Here is a 25,431-nt window from a genome sequence, read left to right as displayed (position 1 = left end):
TTGAAGGAGAGAGCGACTTCAGTGTACATGACTGGGGCGCCGAGGAGCCGACTGACAATGTACATAGGATTTGGGAATGGATTTGACGTTTAAGAGTTCACTAATTCATTTCTGGCCGCCCCGTTACGGGAAGAAAGTGGGGATTTTTAGAGACGACACAAAAGCTGTTCAACGGGACGCTGCCTGGACCAGAGAACAAAATCTATAATCAGTGGTCGGATATTTTTAGCTTCGTTTCTGTGGAGCGGGGGAGTCTGAGGGAACACCTGACGTTGTTTATATCATCACGAAAGACACAGGTAGAAGAGGGAGCTGGTTTTCTTTTACCCCCAGGATTTGAATATCTAATAGCAGAAACATAAATTAAGGTGGCAGGGAGTATGTTGCAGGGAGATGAGTTTGGCAGGATTTATTTCATAGAGAGTGGTGTGTGACTGGAAAACGCTGCCAGCGCTGGTGGTGAGGGAAGATCCACAGGGGAGTTAAAGCGTCTCTTTAACAGTCACGTGGGTGTGCAGACGGGCATTGTGTCGGCATAAGGGATTGAGTTGAATTGGAAGGTCACAACTCTCTGGGCCGACGGGCTGCTCTGCTCTGTGATTACGTTCTCTGCTCTGTAGCAAGAGCAGAGAGTGATTTGAACTCATCAGGTGGGAAGGGCAGTGGGGTTGGTTAGATCAGAGAATTTGGCGATAAACACAGGGAACGACCACCTCAGAGACGGCATAAGCTGTGAACGATTCACAGAACCTCACTGTGACACCGAGATCGTCTTCAAAGGGCTATTGAAAGACCCGTTACAGTGTTTCGGTGTCACTGACACAACCCCCATCTGACACGAACACGCCCCGCATCGTGACACCAACACACTGACAGGGTCTGTACCGTATTCGGAACTCACTACTCAACGATACTGACGCATAGTCACGACCCGCACTGTAACTCTGAAATACTCACACGTATGGATAACACCCTCCGTCTCCAAACCTTGACGGCTTCGTCAAACTCTCCCTCTCCTACACTATACCCTGCCACCGTCACACACTGCCTTCAGTACACCATGCCTGACCCCGTCGCCCATCCCTCACTAAGAAGCCACACCGGCTCCGTGATCATCTTCCTGTCATGCACACTTCGCCGTCTGCATTATACCGAGCGTTCTCTACGCCCCTCCCCGTCTCCGTGATACACTCCATCCGCTAAACTCTTCCCATCTACGTTTCCCCCTCCGCCACTCTGCTCTCTCTCTCTGTGTCACAGGCCATTGAGGGGAGAATGAGGGAGAGATGACGTCTGGTGTTACAGCTCCCCCGTTCCACCGGATGTCTATCACCAGGATCTGAGCCTGTCAAAGCTCTGCATGCACGGGGCGGTCATGTGGTGGAACAACACTTATATCAGTGGCTGCAGTCTCATCACCCTTTCCCTGGCCTCCTCTCTCCTCCCCTTCCTTCCTCTTCTCGCAGCACACCATCCGATCACACACACACACACACACCATCTCCGAGAGACACACTCCATTCGAGAGTACTGGAACGCCGAGGGCCAGGTAGTGGTGAGTGGGGAGATCGGGAGAGGGAGCTTCGCTCTGTGTCTGACCCTAGGATAGTGTGATGCGACACTGTGGAGGGAGCTTCACTCTGTGTCTGTCCCCGCGAGTGTGTGGTGGGACGGTGTGGAGGGAGCTTCACTTTGAGTCTTTCCCTGGGAGTGTGTGGTGGGATTGCATGGACAGAGCCTCGCTTTGTCTCTGACTTACAGTCATGGGTCAGTGGGCTCCGATCAGAGAGAGTGAGCAAGAAAATGGTAACTCACACGTTCTGCTCCAAAGGCTGCAATCTTAACAGCTTTTCCGTGGCCTCCACTCTCCTCCCCTTCCTTCCTCTTCTCTCAGCACACCACTCCTTCTCTATGATTCTAAAGTGAGTGAGTGAGCAGCCGGAGATCAGGGTCCATATCGGTACGAACGATAGCGGCATGAATAGGCAGGTGTTCTGCACAGTGTGGTCAGGGATTTAGGCATTAAATTAAAGGACAGGGCCACTGCCCCACCCACCGATGTCAGGCACAGGAAGGCCACACAGTTTAGCAAGAGTTCAAGAGTTGCTTTAGGTGGGAGGGCTTCAGAATTTGCGATCAGTGCGTCTATTCCAAGAAAGGAGGGATCTGTTTCTGATTCATACTCATAGGTCAGAAGATTTCGGCGTTCAAATAGACTTGAGATAGGGAGCAAGAAAATGGTAACTCACACGTTCTGTTCCAAAGTCTGCAATATGAACACCCTTTCTGTGGCCTCCACTCTCCTCCCCTTCCTTCCTCTTCTCTCAGCACACCACTCCTTCTCTCTGGTTCCTAAGCGGGCGGGTCAGCGGTCAGAGGTCCTGGCCCATATCGGTACCAATAACGTTGGTATGAATCGGGAGGTGCTTCTGCAAAGTCAGGTCAGAGATTTAATTACTAAATTAAAGGATCGGACCACTATCCGTCACATTATTTCCTGACCTAGGAAGACTATACAGTTTAGCTCGTGGCTCAGGAGTTGATGTGGGTGGGAGGTCTTCAGAATTGTGTATCTTTTTTCCAAGGAAGGTGGGATCTGTACATAAGAGATACAAGGCGATTTACACCTAAACTGGAGTGGGACTGATATCTGAGCTGGACGATTTGCCAGGACTGTGCAGGAGAGGTTGGTGCACAGTTGTTAAACTGGAGTTGCAGGGGGCTGGGATTCAGAGCTTCAGAGCAGATAACGAGTCGGTGTGGAGACAGATGTTGGAAAGGCCTCAGGCAAAGGCAACTATCATAAGGATGTTCATGATGCGACTGGTGTCCTGTGCTGCGTATAATTCCATGCAGGAACTTTTTAAGAAAGGCAGGTGAGCTCAGGGCATGAATCAACACATTGAATCATGATAGTGTAACCATTATTGAGAATTGATTGTAAGAGGAGAAAGCAGGACAGCACATTTTTTTTCTGGGTTCCCTATTTTTAAACGGGATATAGTGAGGGATAAAGGAAGAGGGCTGACATTACTGGGCAGAGAAAATCTCACAGCCGTGCACAGTCAGAAGAGATAAAATAACTCGTGTAAGTGAGGCGGTGTGGGTGGAAATGAAGATTATGAAATGTATTACAATGTTCATGGGGCTACATTATAGACCAGCCGGCAGTCCGCTGGATTAGTAGGCATACATCTGTGGAGAGATCGCAGACTGTTGCAGGGAATATAAGATTGTGGTAACCGGTTTATTTTAACTTTCCACGTATTAACTGAGTCTCATCCTGCAAAAGGCGCAGTGGGATAGAGTTTATCAAAAAAGTTCAGGGAATTTTCCTTAATCAGTATGTAAAGGTCCCAACAAGAAAGATCAAAACTTGATCTCCTACTGCGGAATGAGGCAGGTCAGGTTTGTACAGGGGTACACTTTGTACCGAGTGAACATAGAACCTAGAACATAGCATAGTACAGCACAGTACAGGCCCTTGGGCCCACAATGTTGTGTCGACACTCAAACCCTGCATCTGATATAAGATCCCAACTTAAATTCCTCCATATACCTGTCCAGTAGTCTCTTAAACTTCACGAGTGTATCTGCCTCCACCACTGACTCAGGCAGTGCATTCCACGCACCAACCACTCTCTGTGTAAAAAACCTTCCTCTAATATCCCCCTTGAACTTCCCACCCCTTACCTTAAAGCCATGTCCTCTTGTATTGAGCAGTGGTGCCCTGGGGAAGAGGTGCTGGCTATCCACTCTATCTATTCCTTTTATTATCTTGTACACCTCTATCATGTCTACTCTCATCCTCCTTCTCTCCAAAGACTAAAGCCCTAGCTCCCTTAATCTCTGATCATAATGCATACTCTCCAACCAGGCAGTATCCTGGTAAATCTCCTCTGTACCCTTTCCAATGCTTCCACATCCTTCCTATAGTGAGGCGACCAGAACTGGAAACAATATTCCAAGTGTTTTATAGAGCTGCGTCATTACATCACGACTCTTAAACTCTATCCCTCGACTTATGAAATCTAACTAAGCTTTCTTAACTACCCTATCCACCTGTGAGGCAACTTTCAGGGATCTGTGGACATGTACCCCCAGATCCCTCTGCTCCTCCACACTATCAAGTATCCTGCCATTCACTTTGTAATCTGCCTTGGAGTGATTATAGATCCATTTGTCTCGAGGTAATTATTGAAAAGGATTGGACGGTCGCAACCAGAGAGAGCGAGGAATACTTGATCTCCTACTGCGGAATGAAACAAGGCAGTCCTCCACACTATCCACAACACGCCCAACCTTTGTGTCATCAGCAAATTTACTAACATGTCCCTCCACTTCCTCATCCAGGTAATTTATAAAAATCACAAATAGTAGGACCTCAGGGTCGCGGAGCAGATCCCTGAGGCACACCACTGATCAGCAGCCTTCATGCAGGGTATGACGTGCCTACAACCACTCTTTGTTCCCCTTGTATCCCATATCTCTTTACTTTCTCAAAAGCCTTGGATGGGGTACCTTATCAAATGCTTTGCTGAGATACTTATGCACTACATCTACTGCTCTAACTTCATCAATGTGTTATGGCACATCACCTAAAAAAACTCAATCAGGCTCGGAAGGCACGACCTACCTTTGACCAAGACATGCTGACTATTCCTAAACATATTATGCCTCTCCAAAGACTTTCCTGAGACTCCAGGACACCTTCTTTCTATAAACCTACATGCCCAAGCTTTTCCGTCCGCTGAAAGTCATCCCTACAATCGCCAAATTCCTTTTCGTTGTGAATACTGAAGCAAGTTATTCGTTAAGTACGTCTGCTATCTCCCACGGCTCCATACGCACTTTTCCACTCACCCACTGAGAGACCTGACACTTGACCACGTGCATTTCCCAATACCAGATCAAGTACAGCCTCCCCTCCTGTAGCCGTGAAGCTATCCCTGAGCAGCAGTGCAAAGCCTCAACACCCTTGCCTCCACCCTCCGCCCCGTACTTTCTGAAACAGCTAAAGCCCTGCACTCTAAGTAACCATTCCTGATACTCAGTCATCCAGCTCTGTGTAATCGACCCAACACGATAGCTCCAAGTACAGATCCACGCTCTAGGCTCATCCGCTTTGTTCAAAGCTAGAACTTACCGGTGTGAATTGGGGTGATGTTGTTGCAGTGAAATGTACTATGGACATGTGTTCGATGTTTAGGGATCTCTTGCAGGATGTTAGGGATAAATTTGTCCCGATGAGGAAGATAAAGAATGGTAGGGTGAAGGAACCATGGGTGACAAGTGAGGTGGAAAATCTAGTCAGGTGGAAGAAGGCAGCATACATGAGGTTGAGGTAGCGAGGATCAGATAAGTGACACAAATCCCTCCGACGTTCCTTCATTCCCCACTCCCCCCTCCTTTGCTTCTTCCTTCCTCCCATTTCTATTCTTCTATCCCCCTTCGTCTTTGCTTCTATCGTCTACATTCCTTTCCCTTCATCCCTCCCCTTCTCGCACTCCACTTTCCGCCTTGTACCACATACTCACTCCTCTCTATTCTCCTCTCCGCTCCCTCCAACACCCTCTCTTTCTCCATCGGCTTCACTCTTACTTTCCCTTCTCTCCCTCCTCTCTCCCACCTCTCTCCCACCACGCCCTGTTCTCTCATTACCTCTACCTACTCAGTCCACCGCCACACAGTTCCCCCTCGCTCTCTGCCGACCCCCAATCTCCCCACTCTGTCCCTCCAACTCTTTCTCCTCAGTCTCACTAGTCCTCCCGCGCCACTCTTAGCTCCGACGACCACCCTCTCGCAAAAACTCAGTCTCTCCAAACCCACATTTACCGCCACCACCTGCTTTTGTTTCCTCTTTTTATCAGCTATTCATCTGGTGTTTGCTGGTTTCGATCTGACTCCTTGTCAAAACTCCTTGTCTTCCTCTGACAATAGTCACGTCCCGTTCCTGAACTCAGAGACGCGTGTAATCCTCGACAGGATGGACGACAGCGAGACTCACAGGAATGCGAAGTTCGCCAAGACGGACACACGGTCTGCTCCCCGAGGTGAGAGGGGCAGAAACACGGAGAGAGGGAGTTTCATTCTCTGTTTGTCCACGAGGCCGTGTGATGGGACACTGTGGAAGGAGCTTCCCTCTACGTCTGATCATACAACGGGGGTGGTGTGATGCAACAGTGCACAACGAGCTTTTCTCTGTGTCTGACCCCGGGAGTCTGTGATGGGACGGTGTGCAGGGAGCTTCACTCTGTGTCTGACCCCGGGAGTGTATGATGCGACGGTGTGTAGGGAGATTCACTCTGTGTCTGACCACAGAAAAGTTGGAAGGGAGCTAACACTCTGTGTCTGACCTCGGGAACGTGTGATGGGACGGTGTGGAGGGAAGTTCACTCTGTTCCTGACACCGGGAGCATGTGATCGCACAGTATGGAGTTAGCTTCACTCAGTTTCCAGCCTAGGACCGTGCGATGCGACGCTGCAGAGGGAAATTCACTGTGTCTGACCCCGGGAGTCAGACCCTGAGTCTGATCCTGGCGTGGTGTGGAGTGAATTTCACTGTGTGTGTGATGCCGGGAATGTGTAATGAGACGGTGTTGAGGGAGCCTCAGGCAGTTTCTAACCCGTACTCTTTTTTGTCCAAGCTGAACCTGATGTATCGTATGCAGAACTTAAATTCAAGACCCGCTCTCAGCTCCAGGTCCGGACAGATGCAGGTCAGTTTCACTTTGCTAGTTTGACGTTGCTCATGAGTCCGTCGAAAGGTTTTCGGGCAAAAATGTCATTAATCCTAACGATTCCCTGTTTAGAACATAGAACATAGAATAATACAACACAGTACAGGCCCTTCGGCCCATAATGCTGTGCCGACTCTCAAACCCTACTTCCCATGTAAGCCAACACCATAATTTCCACCATATAGCTGTCTCGTAGACTCTTAAACGTCACTAGTGTATCTGCCTCCACCACTGACTCAGGCAGTGCATTCCACGCACCAACCACTCTCTGAGTAAATAAAAATCCTCCTCTAATATTCTCCTTGCACTTCCCACCCCTTACCTTAAAGCCATGTGCTCTTGTGTTGAGCAGTGGTGCCCTGGGGAAGAGGCGCTGGCTATCCACTCTATCTATTCCTCTTATTACCTTGTACAACTCTATTGTGTCTCCTCTCATCCTCCTTCTCTCCAAAGAGTAAAGCCCTAGCTCCCTTAATCTCTGATCATAATGCATTCTCTCTAAACCAGGCAGCGCCCTGGTAAATCTCCTCTGTACCCATTCTAATGCTTCCACATCCTTCCTATAGTGAGGCGACCAGAACTGGACACAGTACTCCAAGTGTGGCTTAAGCGGAGATTTATAGAGCTGCATCATTACATCGCGACTCTTAAACTCTATCCCTCGACTTATGAAAGCTAACACCCCATAAGCTTTCTTAACTACCCTATCCACCTGTGAGGCAACTTTCGGGGATCTGTGGACATGTACCCCGAGATCCCTCTGCTGCTCCACACTACCAAGTATCCTGCCATTTACTTTGTACTCTGCCTTGGAGTTTATCCTTCCAAAGTGTACCACCTCACACTTCTCCGGGTTGAATTCCATCTGTCACTTCTCAGTCCACTTCTGCAACCTATCAGTGTCTCTCCGCATTCTTTGACAATCCTCTACATAATGTACAGCACCACTAACCTTTGTGTCGTCTGCAAACTTGCCATCCCACCTTCTATCCACACATCCATGTCGTTAATAAAAATCACGAAAAGTAGAGGTCCCAGAACAGATCCTTGTGGGATACCACTAGTCACAATCCTCCAGTCAAAATATACTCCCTCCAACACGACCCTCTGCCTTCTACATGCAAGCCAATTCTGGATCCACCTAGCCAAACTTCCCAGGATCCCATGCCTTCTGACTTTCTGAATAAGCCTACTGTGTGGAACCTTGTCAAAACCCTTCGTAAAATCCATGTAGATGACATCCACTGCACTACCCTCATCTATATGCCTGGTCAACTGCTTAAAGAATTCTATCAGGCTTGTAAAACACGATCTGCCCTTCACGAAGACATGCTGACTGTCCCTGATCAAATCATGATTCTCTAAATGCCCAGAAATCCTATCTCTAAGAATCTTTTCCAGCAGCTTTCCCTCCACAGACGTAAGGTTCAATGGTCTACAATTACCCGGACTATACCTGCTACCTTTTTTGAACAAAGGGACAACATTCGCCTCCCTCCAATCCTCGGGTACCATTCCCGTCGACAACGAGGACATAAAGATCCTAGCCAGTCTCAATAATCTCTTCCGTCGACACGTGGAGCAGCCTGGGGAATATTCCGTCAGGCCCCGGGGACTGATCTGTCCTAATGTATCTTAACAACTCCAACACCTCTTCTCCCTTAATATCAACATGCTCCAGAACATCAACCTCACTCATATAGTTCTCACCATCAAGTTTCCTCTCGTTGGTGAATACTGAAGAGAAGCATTCATTGAGAACCTCGCTCAATTCCACAGCCTCCAGACACATCTTCCCATCTTTATCTCTAATCGGTCCTACCTCCACTCCTGTCATCCTTTCTTTTTTTCTTCAGTTTATTGTAGAAGGCCTTGGGGTTTTCCATTACCCTACTCGTCCAGGCCTTCTCATGCCTCCTTCTTTCTCTTCTCAGCCCTTTCTTAAGCTCCTTCCTTGCTTCCTTATATTTCTCAATAGACCCATCTGATCCTTGTTTTCTAAACCACATGTAGGCTGCCTTCTTCCACCTGACTTGGTTTTCTACCTCATTTGTCACCCGTGGTTCCTTGACCCTCCCATTCTTTATCTTCCTCACCGGGACAAATTTATCCCTAACATCCTGCAAGAGGTCTATAACATTGACCACGTGCCCATAGTACATTTCCCTGCAAAAACATCATCCCAATTCACAGCCGCAAGTTCCAGCCTCATAATTTGCCCTCGCCCAATTAAAAAAAAAAATCCTGTCCTCTCTTATTCTCTCCTATCCCATGATAATGCTAAAGGCCATGGAGCGGTGGTCACTGTCCCCCAGATGCTCACCCACTGAGAGATCTGTGACCTGTCCTGGTTCATTACCTAGTACTAGATCTATTATTGCAGGATGAGTCGGAGGGAATTTGTCGCTGAGGCGGCTGGGAGCGAGGAATGTGAGGGCGTGGAGGTGTCAGTGGGGACGGTGCGCTTTCAGAAGGGCGGAGTGGAGAGAGCGCCATGGGAGGGCGGTACAGAACGAGGGCTGTGGATCGGGGTGAAGTGAGAATAGTGTGGGAGGATTGAATGTCATCGGAGGGGCTGTGTTGTGGGAGCGTCTTGGTCGGGACGGTGAGGTGGAAATGTAACTGAGGGGAGAGCGCTGAGAGGTCGAAGGAGGGAGCTCTGTGGGATGGCAGCTGAATAAGGAACGCCGTGGGCAGGCGGTGATGAAGGACAGCTCTATAAAATTTTAGAATCTCTCTCTCCCCCTTCTCTCATCTCTCGCCCCTCTCTCTCTTCTCCCTCCTCTCTGTCCGATCTCCAGCTGTATCCCTTCGATTCGCTTTTCCCTCACTTTCTCTCTCACCCACTCTATCCTTCTCTTTCCCTCTTTCCCCCCTACTCATGCCCTCTCCTCTCGCTCGTCCTCTGTCCGGTTTGTTCCTCATCTCAGCCTCTCATTTCTCCTCTCTCCATTCTCTTGCCCTCAAACCCGTCCCTCTATCGGCCCATTGACTCTCTTTCCCTCTTTCAATCTCTCGTTCCTCTCCCCTACTCTGCCACTGACGCAATCTGCTCCATTCTCTCTCTCTCTCTCTTTCCCTCTGTCTCCTCTCCCGCTCACACTTTCCCTCTCTCTTCCTCCTTTTTTTCCATCTTCTCTCTGCTCCTCCCTCTCCACTCGTACTCGTTCGTTCTCTCCGCTCTATACCCATCTCTAAACCTCTCTCTCCTCCTTCCCTATTCTCTCTTCCCTCTCTCACTGCCCACTTTCTCAATCCTCTCCCCTCTGTCACAGTACCACGGTCTCCCACTCTCGCTCTCCCCTTCGCAGTCTCGCTGACTTGGTCTCTTCCACCATCTCCCTCCAACTTCGATCACGCATGTCGCAGCCACCTCATCGATCCATTTTACTCTGTCTTCCCTCACCCGTCTTGCGCTCTCCCATCCCCGTTGGTTACCTCCTCTATCCATACTAATCCCCCGCTGTCCCTCATGCTTTAGCACTCTCTCTCACATTCTCTCGCTTTCTCTACCAGATGGTCTAACCCCCATCTACTCAGAGCTGAACTTTCGGAAAGACGACGTCCCCATCAATGAGATTGAGGATCCTCCCATTGCTTCCGCACCCGGCAGGTTGCCAGACACGGAACAAAGAGGTCAGATTTCTCAAACGTGACGTCATTCTGGAGGGATGACGTGTCAGATACCCAAGTGGCCAAGTGTGTAATGCGTCCGCCTCTCTGTCAGCTCGTTGCACAGACTGACCATCATCTCGATACCAAAAGGTTCTCGATCGGCACCCCAATTAAATCTCTTTCCTCTCTCACCTTAATCCTGTGCGCTCTGGTGGCCCTCGGTTCCAAGTTCAGCGAAAATAACCTTGAACGTCAACTCTGTCTGTGCCCATCCTGGCTTTAGAACCCCCTGAAGGGTCATTCCTGATCTACAACGTATAAAGTCGCAACCAGCCGAACTTTTCTTCGTAGCTCAGTCCCTGTAGTCCCGGCAACATCTCCCTCTGCACTCTTGCCTTTTCGTTTGCATCTTTCCTGGAGCAGGACGATCAAGGCTGAATAACATACTCCTTGTGCGGCCTTACCGACGTCCTGTACAACTGCAACATGGCCTCCCGTTTCTGACGGTCTTATGGTCTAATGATTCTCCAGAGCGGTACACATTCTGGGACCTAACATCCACCTGATCAACCCTTCACAATTAAAATTAGTCAGATAGATCTCTTTGTGTTCCATATCTTCCTTCAGAATAGACAGCTATCTGGGACTGCTTAATTGCCCTGTTATAGTCTACTCTCCGTGCCGGCTCTGTCTTATCCGGTCAAATCAGCCCGACAACTCACTCTGATTCTCATCGAGAATCTTCCTGCCTCTTCTATCTTCCACCCGCCCGTTCATCCCCTCGCAACCCTCTATCAGATCTCATTGTCCCTTCTGTATCTCTACCAGCCTTATCTTCCATCTTCCAGAGCGATCTACCTTCAGGGACCTTGTGAATGGATGTGTTAAAGTCAGTGTGCAGTATGTCTACCAAATCGAGCAAATCAATCCGTCAAATCTCCCAGGTCACCACAACGTTAGTCTTGCGGGACCATGGATCTGCGCCTGGAAAGTCTTCACTCTCCTGGGCGTAGGCGTGGGCAAGGTTGTATGGAAGACCAGCAGTTGCCCATGCTGCAAGTCTCCCCTCTCCACGACACCAATCTTCTCCAAGGGAAGGAGGGTAGGACCCATAACGCTTGATACCAGTGTCGGCGCACGGGTCGCCACACCATCATACAGAGTAACCTACAAATTGGAAACATGAAATGCCTTATTGAGATCCCGTCCTGGTTCCTCACTCAAAATATACAAACTGCTCCGCCATTAACCACATGGAACTGTAGAGCACTGTGGACACAGCTGTGAACATCTCCGAAACCCGAAACCAGCCTCCCCTCCAGGAACTTTGTCAGCATTTTCTGCTATCTCGGTAAATCAGCTAGCATCATCAAAAATCCACATCTGCACAGGCCAACCCATCTCTCTTCTGCACTAAACCCATGGAAAGGAGGAAATGAAAGCATGTATCATCAGAACATAGAAATCTACAGTACATGGCAAGCCCTTCGGCCCACAATGTTATTCCGACTATCTAACGTACAACAGAGACTGCCTAGAATTTCTCTAGCCGCAAGACAGTCATATAATCAATGTGTGAAAAAAAGAACAAAGTTTTAACAATAATATAGCGGGGAGCAAAAATAGTGTGCAGTTAACCCTCTATCTTTTCCCTCTCTCTCACCAATTCTATCTCGCTCCCTCTGTCCCGCTCTCTGCTACTCCCATTCTACATGTCTCCCCTTCACTCTTTCGCTGTCGCTCTTTTTCGGGCAGCTCGTTCCATAGTTGGACCGCCGTCTGGGTGAAAAAAAAGTCGCATTCGGGTCCCCAATTAAATCTCTTTCTGCTATCACCTCAGACCTGTGAGCTCGGGTTCTCGATTCTCCAAGCCTACAGAAAACGACTTTGCGCATTCACCTTTTCTGTGACCCTCGTGCTTTTATTCACCTCTATAAAGTCACCCCTGCGCCCATAGATATAAAGTCCCGCCCTGCCTGAACTCTCTCCGTAACTCAGTCCTCGGCTCTCTGCAGCATCCGCTTAAATCTCCCTCTGCATTCCTTCCAGTTCAGTGACAGCAGGGCGACCGAAACTGAACACCGTACTCCCTGTGCGGCCTCACCGACGTCTTGTACAACTGCAACGTGACTCTTGACTCCCGTACTCAGTGCCCACACATGAAGGCCGGTGCGTCAGACGCCTTCCGCACCGCCCTGTCGACCTGCGACTTCACGCTCAGGGAACCGTGCACCTGTACCCCTCGGCCCTATGTTCTATTAAATTTCACAGGGTTACACTCGGTCACTGTGATAATTCTACCCTGTTAGTCCACTTCTTGAAATACAACAGCTCGCCCTTGTTGAATTCAACTGCATCAACCAGTGCTCAGCCCTCTTCCCCATCTGACCGATATCCCCCGTAAGTGATACCGGTCTTCGCTTTTAACAACTCCACCAACGTTAGTGTCGTCTGCAAGCTCACCAGCAGCATCCTGTATAATCTGCTACAAATGGTCGATATATTTGTAAAAGTTCATTTGTCCCACTACCGAACTGCTGGTGAACACCGCTAGTGACGGGCATCCAGCCTGAGAAGCGATTTTCAACCTTAAAGCTTTGCCCGTACAACAAAGCCAATTTTACATCCAGTTAGCCACCCCTCTCTGCTTCGCACACCATCCTCTAGAGCGGTGTGCCATCTAGGACCTTGTTAATAGTCCTATTAAAGTCTATGTATGGTACATCTGCTATCAGTGCCAATTCTGTCTTTCCCGGTTAAAAAGACCCGATTACTCTCCCTGGGTCTCAGACCATCCAGCTTCTCCCTCCCTCTTCTATTTTCCAATCCCCCTCTCGTCCCCATCCCTCCCCCTATATCTGCTCCGTTCCCTGTCCGTCTCTCCCTACCTCCCTCTCTTCCATCTTCCAGAGTGATGTACAATCTGGGACCTTGTAAATGGACCTGTTCAATTCTACAAATGCCTACCAATCCGCACAAATCAGTCAGTGAAATCTCCCTGGGTTCGACACCATAATACAGAGTAGTGGACAGTGGAAAAATGTAATGCCTTATTGAGTTCCCATCCACCTCACTGCTCTGATGAAACGTCCTGGTTCCTCAATCAGAAATAGAAACTGTGACCGCAAGAAACTGTGGACACAGCTGAGCACAACTCTGAAACCAGCCTCCCCTCCCATGAGGTCTGTCTGCACACCCCGCAGACCCGATAAACAGCCAGTATCATCAAAGAACGACCCCCACCCACAGCCGATATTCTCTCATCTTTACCCACACCACGGAAAGGAAGACACGAAAACATGTCTCACCAGAACATAAAACATAGAACATAGAACATAGAATAGTACAGCACAGTACAGGTCCTTCGGACCACAATGCTGTGCCGACCCTCAAACACTGTCTCTCATATAAGCCCCACCTTAAATTCCTCCACATACCTGTCTAGTAGACTATTAAACCACACAAGTGCATCTGACTCCATCACTGACTCGGCAGTGCATTCCACGCACCAACCACTCTCTGTGTAAAAAACCTTCCTCTAATATCCTCCTGGAACTTCCCACCCCTTGCCTTAAAGCCGTGTCCTCTTGATTGAGTAGTGTTGCCCTGGGGAAGAGGCGCTGGCTATCCACTCTATCTATTCCTCTTAATATCTTGTACACCTCTATCATGTCTCCTCTCATCCTCCTTCTCTCCAAAGAGGAAAGCCCTAGCTCCCTTAATCTCTGATCATAATGCATACTCTCTAAACCAGGCAGCATCCTGGTAAATCTCCTTTGTACCCTTTCCAGTGCTTCCACATCCTTCCTATAGAAAGGCGACCAGTACTGGACCCAGTACTCCAAGTGGGGCCTAACCTGGGTTTTAGAGATCTGCATCATTACACGGCGACTCTAAAACACTATCCCTCGACTTATTAAATATAGCACCCCAAAAGTTTTCTTAACTACGCTAACCACCTGTGAGGCAACTTTCAAGGTAGTGTGGAAATGTACCTCCAGATCCCTCTGCTCCTCCACACTACCAAGTATCCTGCCATTTACTTTGTACTCTACCTTGGAGTTTGTTCTTCCAAAGTGTACCACTTCACATTTCGCCGGGTTGAACTCCATCTGCCACTTCGCAGTCCACTTCTGCATCGTATCAATTACTCTCTGCAATCTTTGACAATCCGTTGCAGTATCTACAATACCTTTGTGTCGTCTGCAAACTTGCTAAACCACCCTTCTGCCCCCACATCCAGGTCGTTAATAAAAATCACGAACAGTAGAGGTCCCAGAACAGATCCGTGTTGGACACCACTAGTCACAATCCTCCAATCTGAATGTACTCCCTCCACCACGACCCTCTGCCTTCTGCAGGCAAGGCAATTCTGAATCCACCTGGCCAAACGTCCCTGTATCCCATGCCTTCTGACTTTCTGAATAAGCCTACCGTGTGGAACCTTGTCAAATTCCTTATTAAAATCAGACCATGATTCTCAAATGCCCTGAGATCCTATCTCGAACAATCTTTTCCAACAGTTTTCCCAACACAGGCGTGAGGCTCACTGGACTATAATTACCCGGACTATCCCTGCTACATTTTTGAACAAGGGGACAACATTCGCCTCCCTCCAATCCTTCGGTACCATTCCTGTGGACATCGAGGACATTACGATCCTAGCCAGAGGCTCAGAATTCTCTTCCCTCGCCTCGTGGAGCAGCCTGGGGAATATTCCGTCAGGCCCCAGGGACTTATCTGTCCTAATGTATTTTAACAAGTCTAACACCTCCCCTCCCTTAATATCAACATGCTCCAGAACATCAACCTCACTCATATTGTCCTCACCATCATCAAGTTCCCTCTCATTGGTGAATACCGAAGAGAAGTACTCATCGAGGACCTCGCTCACTTCCACAGCCTCCAGGCTCATCTTCCCACCTTTATCTCTAATCGGTCCTGTCTGCATTCCTGTCATCGTTTTTTTTTTAATTCATATAATTGAAGAATGCCTTGGAGTTTTCCTTCAGCCTACTCGCCAAGGCCTTCTCATGTCGCTTTCCTGCTCTTCTCAGCCCCCTCTTAAGCTCCTTTCTTGTTTCCCTATATTCCTCAATAGACCCATTTGATCCTTGCTTCCTAAACCTCATGTTTGCTGCTTTCTTTTAACTGACTAGGTTTTCTACCTCACTTGTCACCCATGGTTCCTTCACCCTACCGTTATTTATCTTCCTCACGGGGACAAAATTATCTCTAACATCGTGCAAGAGATCTCTAAACATCGACCACATGTCCATAGTACTTTTCCCTACAAAAACATCAACCCAATTCACACCCGCAAGTTCTAGCCCTATAGACTCATAATTTGCCCTTCCCCAATTAAAAATGTCCCTGTCCTCTTTGATTCCATCCTTTTCCATGATAATGCTAGTGACCAGGGTGCGGTGGACAATGTCCCCCAAATGTTCACCCACTGAGAGAACTGTGAACTGACCCGGTCCATTACCTAGTATTAGATCTAGTATGGCATACCCCCTACTCGGCCTGTCCACATACTGTGACAGGAATCCGTCCTGGACACACTTCACAAACTCTGCCCCATCTAAACCCCTGGAACTAATCAGGTGCCAATCAATATTAGGGAAGTTAAAGTCACCCATGATAACAACCCAGTTATTTTTGCTCCTTTCCAAAATCTGCCTCCCAATCTGCTCCCCTGTATCTCTGCTCCTACCTGGGGGCCTATAGAATACCCCCAATGGAGTAACTGCTCCCTTCCTGTTCCTGACTTCCACCCATAGTGACCCAAAAGAGGATTCTGCTACATTACCCACCCTTTCTGTAGCTGTAATAGTATCCCTGTCCAGTAATGCCACCCCTCCTCCCCCTTTTCCGCCCTGTCTATCACATTTAAAGCACTGAAATGCAGAAATATTGTGAATCCATTCCTGCCCTGGTGTCAGCCAAGTCTCTGTAATGGCCACTACATCATAATTCCATGTAATTATCCAAGCTCTCATTTCATCTCCTTTGCTCCTGATGTTTGTTGCATTGAGGTACACACATTTCAGCCCTTCTACCTTACTGTCTTTACACGGTTTATTCTGCTTCTGTTTCCTCAAAGCCTCTCTGTATGTTAGATCTGGCTTTACTCCATGCACTTCTTTCACTGATCCATCGCTCTGGGTCCAATCCCCTTACAAATTAGTTTAAACCCTCCGAAACATGCTAGCATACCTACATGCAAAGGATATTTCTCTCCCTCGAGTTCAGGTGCAACCCATCCAATCTGTACAGATCCCACCTTCCCCAGAAGAGATCCCATTGATCCAGAAATCTAAACCCCTGCTCTCTGCACCAACTCCTCAGCCACGCATTCAACTTTCATCTTCTCCAATTCTTACAATTACTGTCACGTAGCACTGGCAGCAATCCTGAGAACGCCACCCTTGACGTCCTGTTCTTCAGCCTTCTGCCTAGTCCAGAAACTCACACATCTGGACCTCATCCCTCTTCCTGCCTATGTCTTTGGTCTCAACATGTATCACGACTTCTGGTTGCTTTCCCTCTCGTGCCAGGGTGTCGTGCACCCGGTCAGAGACATCCCGGACCCGGGCACCCGGGAGGCAGCAAACCATGCGGGTGTCCTTCTCACGTTCACAAAATCTCCTGTCTGCTCCCCTGACTATAGAGTCTCCAATGACGACAGCTCTCCTCTTCTCCGTCCCACCCTTCTGCACCATCAGGTCAGACTCAGTGCCGGAGGACCTGCCTCTGTGGCTCACACCTGGACGGTCGTCCCCGGCAACAGTATCTAGGACAGTAACTTGTTGTTCAATGGAATGGCTACAGGAGTGCTCTGCACTACCTGTCTGCTCATCTTCGCTCTCCCCCCTCTGACTGTCACCCAACGACCTGCTTTCGACAGCCTAGGCGTGACTACACCCCTGTAGCTCTCATCTGTGACTGCCTCATGGAAACATGGAAATCTCATTGACCATAGAGCGCAATGTTGTGCCGGCCATGAGACCTCCTCGAGAAACGACCTCGAATTTTCCTGGCTCATAGCCCTCTATTATTTCTAAGCTGTAAGGGTCTCTTAAAATACCCTATTGTATCCGCTTCCACCACTGCCGCTGGCAGTGCATTCCACACACGCACCACTCTCTGAGAAAATCTTATCCCTGACATCCTCCTCGGTATCTAGACTATACTGAACTCTACCTCCTCGTGTTAGACACTTCAGCCCTGGGGGGCGGGGTGGGGGAGTTGGGGCGGGACGCCTTTGGCTATCCATTCCATCAATACCTCTCATTATCTTGTACACCTCTACCCGTCACTCTCATCCTCTGTCGCTCTAAGGAGAAAATACGAAGTTCAGTCATCCTATTTTCATAAGGTAGGCCCTCCAATCCAGGCAGCATCTTTGTAAGTCTCCTCTGCACTCTCTCTATAGCATCCACATCCTTCCTGTAGTGAGGTGACCAGAGCTGAACACGGTACTCCAAGGGAAGTCTGACCAAGGTCTTAAATAGCTGTAACTCGGCTGAAGCACAGCTTCTGTCGCCCTGGTATCAGACGATCACCTATTACGATAGCAGGCTCTCTTCACGTCTTGATCTGGGTACCTGCGCCCTTGTACCGTATTGCCTTCCTGCAGTGCACCTTCTCTGAAACTGTGGTACTTTAGTTTCCATCGTGTTATTGACTTACCTTGTTCTACTACTTTCTGTATCTCTGGATGTAACGAGGATCAGTTGGTGACAATGTTAAATGCTAAGAGATAGCGCACTATTAAAGCCAAGACTGTAAACAGTGTTGATTAGCAGAGGGATCTTGCGGTCGAATGCTATTGCTCATGGTCAGGCTTTCTGATAGGGTGAAGAAGGCGTCTATCATGATTGCCATTGTTCGTCCCCATAATGAGTTCAAAAGTCAGGGAGTTACGTTGCAACTTTATGAAAATCACTGGTCGGGTTGCATCATGCGTTTTGAAAAGTGTTCTGGTCACCCAACGATAGGAAAGATGTCAAGTGCTTGGATAGTCTCTGTAGAGTGTTTAAAAGTCTGTGCCAGGTTTCGATGACGTTTCGAAGCTGAGGGGAGATCTGATAATGGGTTATAAGATGAGGTTTCGAAGCTGAGGGGAGATCTGATAATGGGTTATAAGATTATAGACAGAGTAGACAGACAGTTACCTTTTATTTCCAGAGATATAATATCTAAGAGTAGCGGGAATGCATTTGGGACAACATTGTGCGCCGAATTATCTCATGCTGTACTGTTGGTCTTTATGTGACAAAAACAAAACACTTTACTGAATCTAGGATGCTGGATGTCCTGAACACACAGGTTTTCATCCGAGTCTTTGCCGCAGACAGCAGAGATCTCAGTGCGGATCGGTACATAACACCATCAGTCACGGACTGCGAACTGGCAACCGGCACATGTCTAAATTAGCACGAGCTAATTCTTAACGCAAATTCCCAAATAACCGCGAATTCCGGTCATCGCAATCTTGCGAATGAAACTCCCATGAGAGGGATATTGACAAAGGCTTGTCTAATCTCAACTTTTCAACATCCCATTGACCTGCGCGTTTAACACTCGATCCCTTTCTACGTCGACAATTAAGTATATCGCCGTTAATGTGTCCAATTCCTTCGCAAAATTGACTTCCCAGAACCTACCCGGATTTAATCCCATCAGCAAATTCTCCACCGATCTGCAGCTGATCCGCTACCCACTAAAACAACCCCGGTTGTATATGTAAAACATATTCGACCTTGAATTTCATTTTTTCCCCAAAACAAATATTTAGATTTATTTATTTATTGAAAAACTGTGCGGACAGGCCCTTCCAGGCTTTCAGACCGCGATGCCCAGCAATTCCCCAATCCCGGCCTAGACACTGTACATTTTACAGTGACCAATTATCTTACAACTGGTCTGTCTACTGACTATGGGAGCAACCTGGAGCACCTGCCGGTCACGGGGAAGAAGTGCAATCTCCTTGCGGCAGCTGTGGGAATTGAACCTGGGTCCCTGGTACTGTAACGCGTCGTGCGAACCACTCCCTTACGGTACGGCTCTTGCAAGCAGCCACTAAACATCCTCGTAAATCTCGTCTTCACTCTTACCAGATCAATGGAATCAGTCAGACATGAGGCATGGTGGGTGGAAATAAGCTACCCTGCGGGTCATGGTTGAATTCACGCACACGTTGAATGGATTCTCCACAGATGCGCATAAACAGGAGCCGAGCGAGAACATCGGAAATAGATGGCACTGTAAGATCTGTCCACTTTGCCTTACTATGTTCGTCCTCGTCGCGATAGTGGTCGGGCTCTCGATTTATGGTGAGTCGAAGGAGCTCCGGGTGGAGTCGGACCGTAAAGAGATTGTAATGAAAAGTTGTCGTAAAACCTCGTGACACTGACACGACGATCAACGTGACATCGAAACGCTCTCACTGTGACACCAACACACCTCTCACCGTAACTCCGATACACACCTCTCCGTGACACCCACACTCCCTCACACTGCGACATCGGCGCTCCCAACACCGTGATACCGAAGCAGCAAACACCTTGACACCAACACAGCTCTCCAGGAGATACCTGCACGCCCCTCACCATGACAACGTGACAGTAACGCTCCCACTCCCCTCACAGTGACACCGTCACGTCACGCACCGTCACACCGTCCAGCCCACACGTGAAAACTACGCTGCCCGCACCGTGACACCGATACACCCGAAACCGTGACGCTGTCACTGCCTTCACCATAACACGGACACATCACTCACCGTGACACTGACGGCGGCGTCACCTGACAACAACACTCTCAGTGTTACAGCTTCGTCAGTCTCTGATCATTTGCGACCGAAACTACCGGAGACTTTGGAAACAGCATCAGGAGATGAACAGGACCCAGCTCCAATATCAACTAAAAGTCCATGAGTTGAACTCAACACTTGAGTCCAGAATCTCAGAGTATTCCCGCATCTCCACACTCGAAAATAACATAACCGTCCTCAATTCGGACCTCTCTGTTCTGAATCGAGCGCACACCAATCTCCGTCATCAATTCAATCACGTCGACATGAAATACAAGAACATCACCGAAAGCAAAGCTCAGATTTGCCAATACCTCACCAGGAGAAGAGGTGAGACAATGTACCCCGCCTCTGTTGCTCCTCATCACAGGGGAGAGAGGGATGGGTAGAGGGTGGAGGTGGAGAGTTTAACTCTATGTCTGACAGCGGGAGTGTGTAATGGGGCGGAATGGAGGGAAATTCACTCTGTGTCTGATCCCGGGCGTGTGTGATGGGACGGTGTGGAGGGAGATTCACTCTGTGTCCGACCGGGGGAGTGTGCAATGGGGCGGCATGGAGGGAGATGAACTCTGTGTCTGACCACGGGAGTGTGTGATGGGTCGGTGTGGAGCGAGATTCACTCCGTTTCTGACCCCGGGAGTATGTGAGGGGACGGTATGGAGGAAGATTTACACTGTGTCTGACCCCGCGAGTGTGTGATGCGACGGTGTGGGGGGAGATTCACTCTGTGTCCGACCCCTGGAGTGTGTGATGGGACGGTGTGGAGGGAGATTCACTCTGTGTCTGACCCCGGGAGTGTGTGATGGGACGGTATGGAGGAAGATTTACACTGTGTCTGACCCCGGGAGTGTGTGATGCGACGGTGTGGTAGGATATTCACTTTTTCTTGTTCCTGATTTGCAGAGCAAACGTGTTTTCAGGACTGGATCAGAAAGGCAGACCGCTGTTATTTCATATCCACGTTGAAAACATCTTACATTGAAGCGAAGGAACATTGTTCAAACTTTGATGCAAGGCTACTGGAAATAAATTCGAAAGCAGAGGAGGTATGTGTCGCACCGAGAGAGGAGATATTTACAACAATCAGAATCTCCTGGGGTGAGACATAGAGTGAATCTTCCTCCACTTGGTCCCATCATAAACTACATTTGCCAGACACAGAGTGAATCTCCCTCCACACCGTCCCATCACACACTCCCGGGACCAGACTCAGAGTGAATCTCCCTCCACACCGTACCATCACACACTCCCGGGGACAGACACAGAGTGAATCTCCCTCCACACCGTCCCATCACACACTCCCGGGGTCAGACTCAGAGTGAATCTCCCTCCACACGATGCCATCACATACTCTCGGGTCAGACACAGAGTGAAGCTCCGTTCACACCGTCTCAACACACACTCCCGGGGACACACAGAGAGAGAATCTCCCAACACAGTATCCGATCACATATTCCCGAGGTCAGGCACAGAGTGAAGCTCCCTCCACACCGTCCCATCACACACATCCCGGTACAGAACCGAGTAACCCACCCTCCACACCGTGCCATGACGCACTCCCTGTGTCAGACACAGAGTGATGATGCCTCCATCTCGTCCTAACACACTTTCGCGGAGTCAGTCAGAGAGTAAAACTCCCATAACATACTCCCAGGTATCGGACGCAGAGATAAAATCCTTCCAGAACGACCAGTCACACCTCGTGGTGACAGCTACAGAGTGACAGTCCGTCCACGGTGTTCCATCACACTTTGCCTGGGTCTGGAACAGGGTGAAACTCCCTCTAAAATGTCCTATCTCACCCTCCCGGTGTGGGACACTGAGTGAAGTCCAGTACATAGCCCAGCATCACACACTGCCAAGGTCAGAAACAGAACAAAGCTCCATCAGAAGCTCCCCGGGATCAGCCTCAGAGTGGTAGTAGATAATCAGCCATGATCTCAGAATGGCGGTGCAGGCTGGGAGGGTCGAATGCTCTACTCCTGCACCTATTGTCTATTGTCTATTGATGCTCCTTCCACACCGCCCCAACACACACTCCCGGCTCAGACACAGAGTGAATCTCCCTCCGCACCGTCCCATCACACGCTCACGGGGTCAGACTCAGGGTGAATCTCCCTCCACACCGTCCCATCTCACACTCCCGGGTCAGACACAGAGTGAATCTCCCTCCACACCGCCCCATCACACACTCCCGGGTCAGACACAGAGTGAATCTCCCTCCGCACCGTCCTGTCGCACCACCCCCCCCCCCACCCCCGGGGTCAGACACACAGTGAATCTCCCTCCACACCGTCCCATCACACACTCCCGGGTCAGACACAGAGTGAATCTCCCTCCACACCGTCCCCTCACACACTCCCGGGGTCAGACACAGAGTGAATCTCCCTCCACACCGTTCCATAACACACTCCCGGGGTCAGACACAGAGTGAATCTCCCTCCACACCGTCCCATCACACGCTCCCGGGTCAGACACTGAGTGAAGCTCCCACCACACCGCCCATCACACACTCCCGGAGTCAGACACAGAGTGAAACTCCCTCCACACCGTCCTATCACACACTCCCGGGGTCAGACACAGAGTGAAGCTCCCTCCACACCGTCAAATAACACACTCCCGGGGTCAGATGCAGAGTGAAACTCCCTCCACACCGTCCCATCACACACGAGTCAGACACAGAGTGAAGCTCCAATCACATAGTCCCATCTCACACTCCCAGGACCAGGCACAAGGGGTGAATCTCCCTCCACACCGTCCCATCACATACTCCCGGGGTCAAACACAGAGTGAAGCTCTCTCCAGACTGTCTCATCACACATTCCCCGGATCAGTCAAAGAATGAAACTCCCTCTTTCTCGACCATCCCATCCCACACTCCCGGTTTGAGGCATTGAGGGAGGTTCCTTCTTAAAATTAATTAAAACAATTAATTTCGCAGAATATTGTTTTCAACGCTGTCAGCCATCACTACGGCGCATACCGGTGTGGAAAATGCGAAGACGGGTGAGATTCGGATTATTACTGCCATGTGGCTTGGGACTGGGTCAGTACGATTAGTCTGGGAAAACACTGGGGCTGTGGGAAGTGAGGGGGTCACGATCGTATATTAGATTCTGACGCAGATTGTTCAGGAAGTGTGGGGCAGTGGCATCTCTTTAGGGAGAGATACTGGTCTGTGAGGAGAAAATGGTTCAGGGGGTTAGTTTGGGGACCGACGCGTGGTTGTGTGGAAAGTGCGATTCAGTGGGATCAGTTTGCTGACGGTCTCGATTGTCCTCCTGGAGCTGTCTTGACTCTGTTGATATTGTTTAACCTTCTTTGACAGGGAAGAGACTTCTAGTCTTATTTACAAGTATAGCACTGGAAGGCCCGTCTGCGTGAACTGCGACTCGGACGGATGGAGGAACTATTGCAATCATCAACACCGTTTCATCTGCAAGAAGTGTGCACATTCGTGCACAGATATTCCTGAGAGGATCCAGGGTCTCTGTCAGCAGTCCGTAGGGCAAACTTGATTCACATTACAATCTGTTTTTCGCGCCCGTCTCTCTTCCCCTCTCTTATCCACGTCATCCTCAAATTCCCTCTTCACCCAATCTGTCCCTCCTCCAACCATTATTCCTCCACTACTCGCATCCCATTCCCCCAACACTCTCCCACATTCCTCTTTCTCCAACAATTTCTTTCTTTCTCGCCATCTCTCCCACTCTTCTCCCCTCCCTGCACCGTTCCCCACACCTCCTTCTCTGTTATCTCTCCTCCACCCACTCTCACCTCTCTCCTGTGCACTCTGCTAAACAGATTCCCGACCCTGGGGTAAAGGACTGTGCGCATTCAGTCTATCTATGCCCCTCGGGGTTTTATACACCTCTGTTGTGTCACCCGTGCTCTCCAAAGAATAAACTCCTCACGTCAGTCCAGTCTCCACAACGCAGCCACTCGAATCCCCATAACATCCACGTAAATCTCCCTCTGTACTCTTTCCAGATCATCTTTCCTACACGAAGGCGACCAGAACCAAACGCAGTACTCCAGGTTTGGCCTCACCAATGTCTTGTACAACTGCAATGTGACCTCCCGAATCCTATACTCAGTGACGAGCAGCGTGCCACATGTCCTGTCTGTCTGCAGCGCATATTTGTAACCGCAATCACGGTCTGATCTATTGTCTGTGACTGATACCACCTGAGAGTTGATCATTTGCACAATTAGTACGGTGGAAAAATGTAAATTTTTAATGTAAGTTCCAAAAATTAATAAAAACAAAAATAGCTGAATATCGAGGGTACTCATGGATTCAGGAAGCGTTTAATAATCTGATAGTGGAAGGGAAGTAACCTGTTTTAAATCGTTGAGTGCGGGCCGTCAGGCTCCTGTACCTCCTCCCCGATAGTACTGATGATGACAGGGCATTTCCCGGGTGGTGAGGGTCCTCAGTAATGGATGCGGTTCCTCTTGAACATGTTCCCGATGGAGGGGAGGGTTGTGCCCGCAATGGAGCTGATCGATCTAGAAACGTCTTCAGCCTCTGGCGACCCTCTGCGTTGCAGCCTCCACACCAGGCGGCCATGCGACTGACCAGAATGCTCACCGCCGTACAACCTGAGACATTCGCGAGTTTTCAATGACAGACAACAACTCCTGAAACTCCTAACGTTTTAATCCCCTCTATAACGACAGATATATGGACGCTGGTGAAGGTACCTGCAGAGTCAGACTCAGACTAGAAATATCCAAGAGGACAGTAAGGAAACCCAGGAGGAAATGGATCTCGTGCGGTTGAGCACGGAGTGCTCAACACGAGTCTTTTAACTACAGACATCCCACGAGGGAATGAGGGAGGCAATAATTGTCAGGCTGAGTCTCAAATGGAAAGTAACAGCTCTCCATACTCCGGGGAACGAGAGTGACGAACCTGGATGAACGTGCCCTCGTAGGTTAAATAACATGCAGTTCCAGAAAGACATCACGGCTGCAGTCTATGATGTCCTCCTCAGGACTGCATCGAACAAATTGATTGTGCAGGTTAAGGTCCCCCATGACAACTGTTCTTCCATTCTTATATGCCCAGATGTTTCTCTGCTTCTCGCCTGTGACTCTGCAAAGATATTATTCGTTGACCAACTGACAACTCACACCAGTGATTTATTTTTTTTCCCTTTACTATTAGTTATCTCTACCCAGATGGATTCAACATCCTGCTCCTTAGACTTTATATCGTCTCTCACAGTCGCCCTGATCTCATCATCAATG

General features: G+C 49.2%; 1 protein-coding gene across 1 annotated transcript; it reads left to right on the top strand.

The window, feature by feature from the left end:
- Positions 1 to 1,487: 1,487 nt before the first annotated feature.
- LOC140207274 (uncharacterized) lies at positions 1,488 to 24,449 on the top strand. The gene is made up of 10 exons (XM_072275745.1): positions 1,488 to 1,549; positions 5,941 to 6,053; positions 6,648 to 6,719; positions 10,257 to 10,376; positions 19,580 to 19,696; positions 20,188 to 20,505; positions 21,079 to 21,221; positions 23,117 to 23,181; positions 23,504 to 23,678; positions 24,166 to 24,449. Exons 2-10 carry the CDS (start codon positions 5,987 to 5,989, stop codon positions 24,337 to 24,339), a joined length of 1,251 nt encoding a protein of 416 aa, XP_072131846.1. The 5' UTR covers positions 1,488 to 1,549; positions 5,941 to 5,986; the 3' UTR covers positions 24,340 to 24,449.
- The last annotated feature ends 982 nt before the right edge of the window (positions 24,450 to 25,431 follow it).

The sequence above is a fragment of the Mobula birostris genome, chromosome 13 (assembly GCF_030028105.1).
Source record: "Mobula birostris isolate sMobBir1 chromosome 13, sMobBir1.hap1, whole genome shotgun sequence".
Lineage (NCBI taxonomy): Eukaryota > Metazoa > Chordata > Chondrichthyes > Myliobatiformes > Myliobatidae > Mobula > Mobula birostris.
This window is presented reverse-complemented; position numbering and strand designations above follow the sequence as displayed.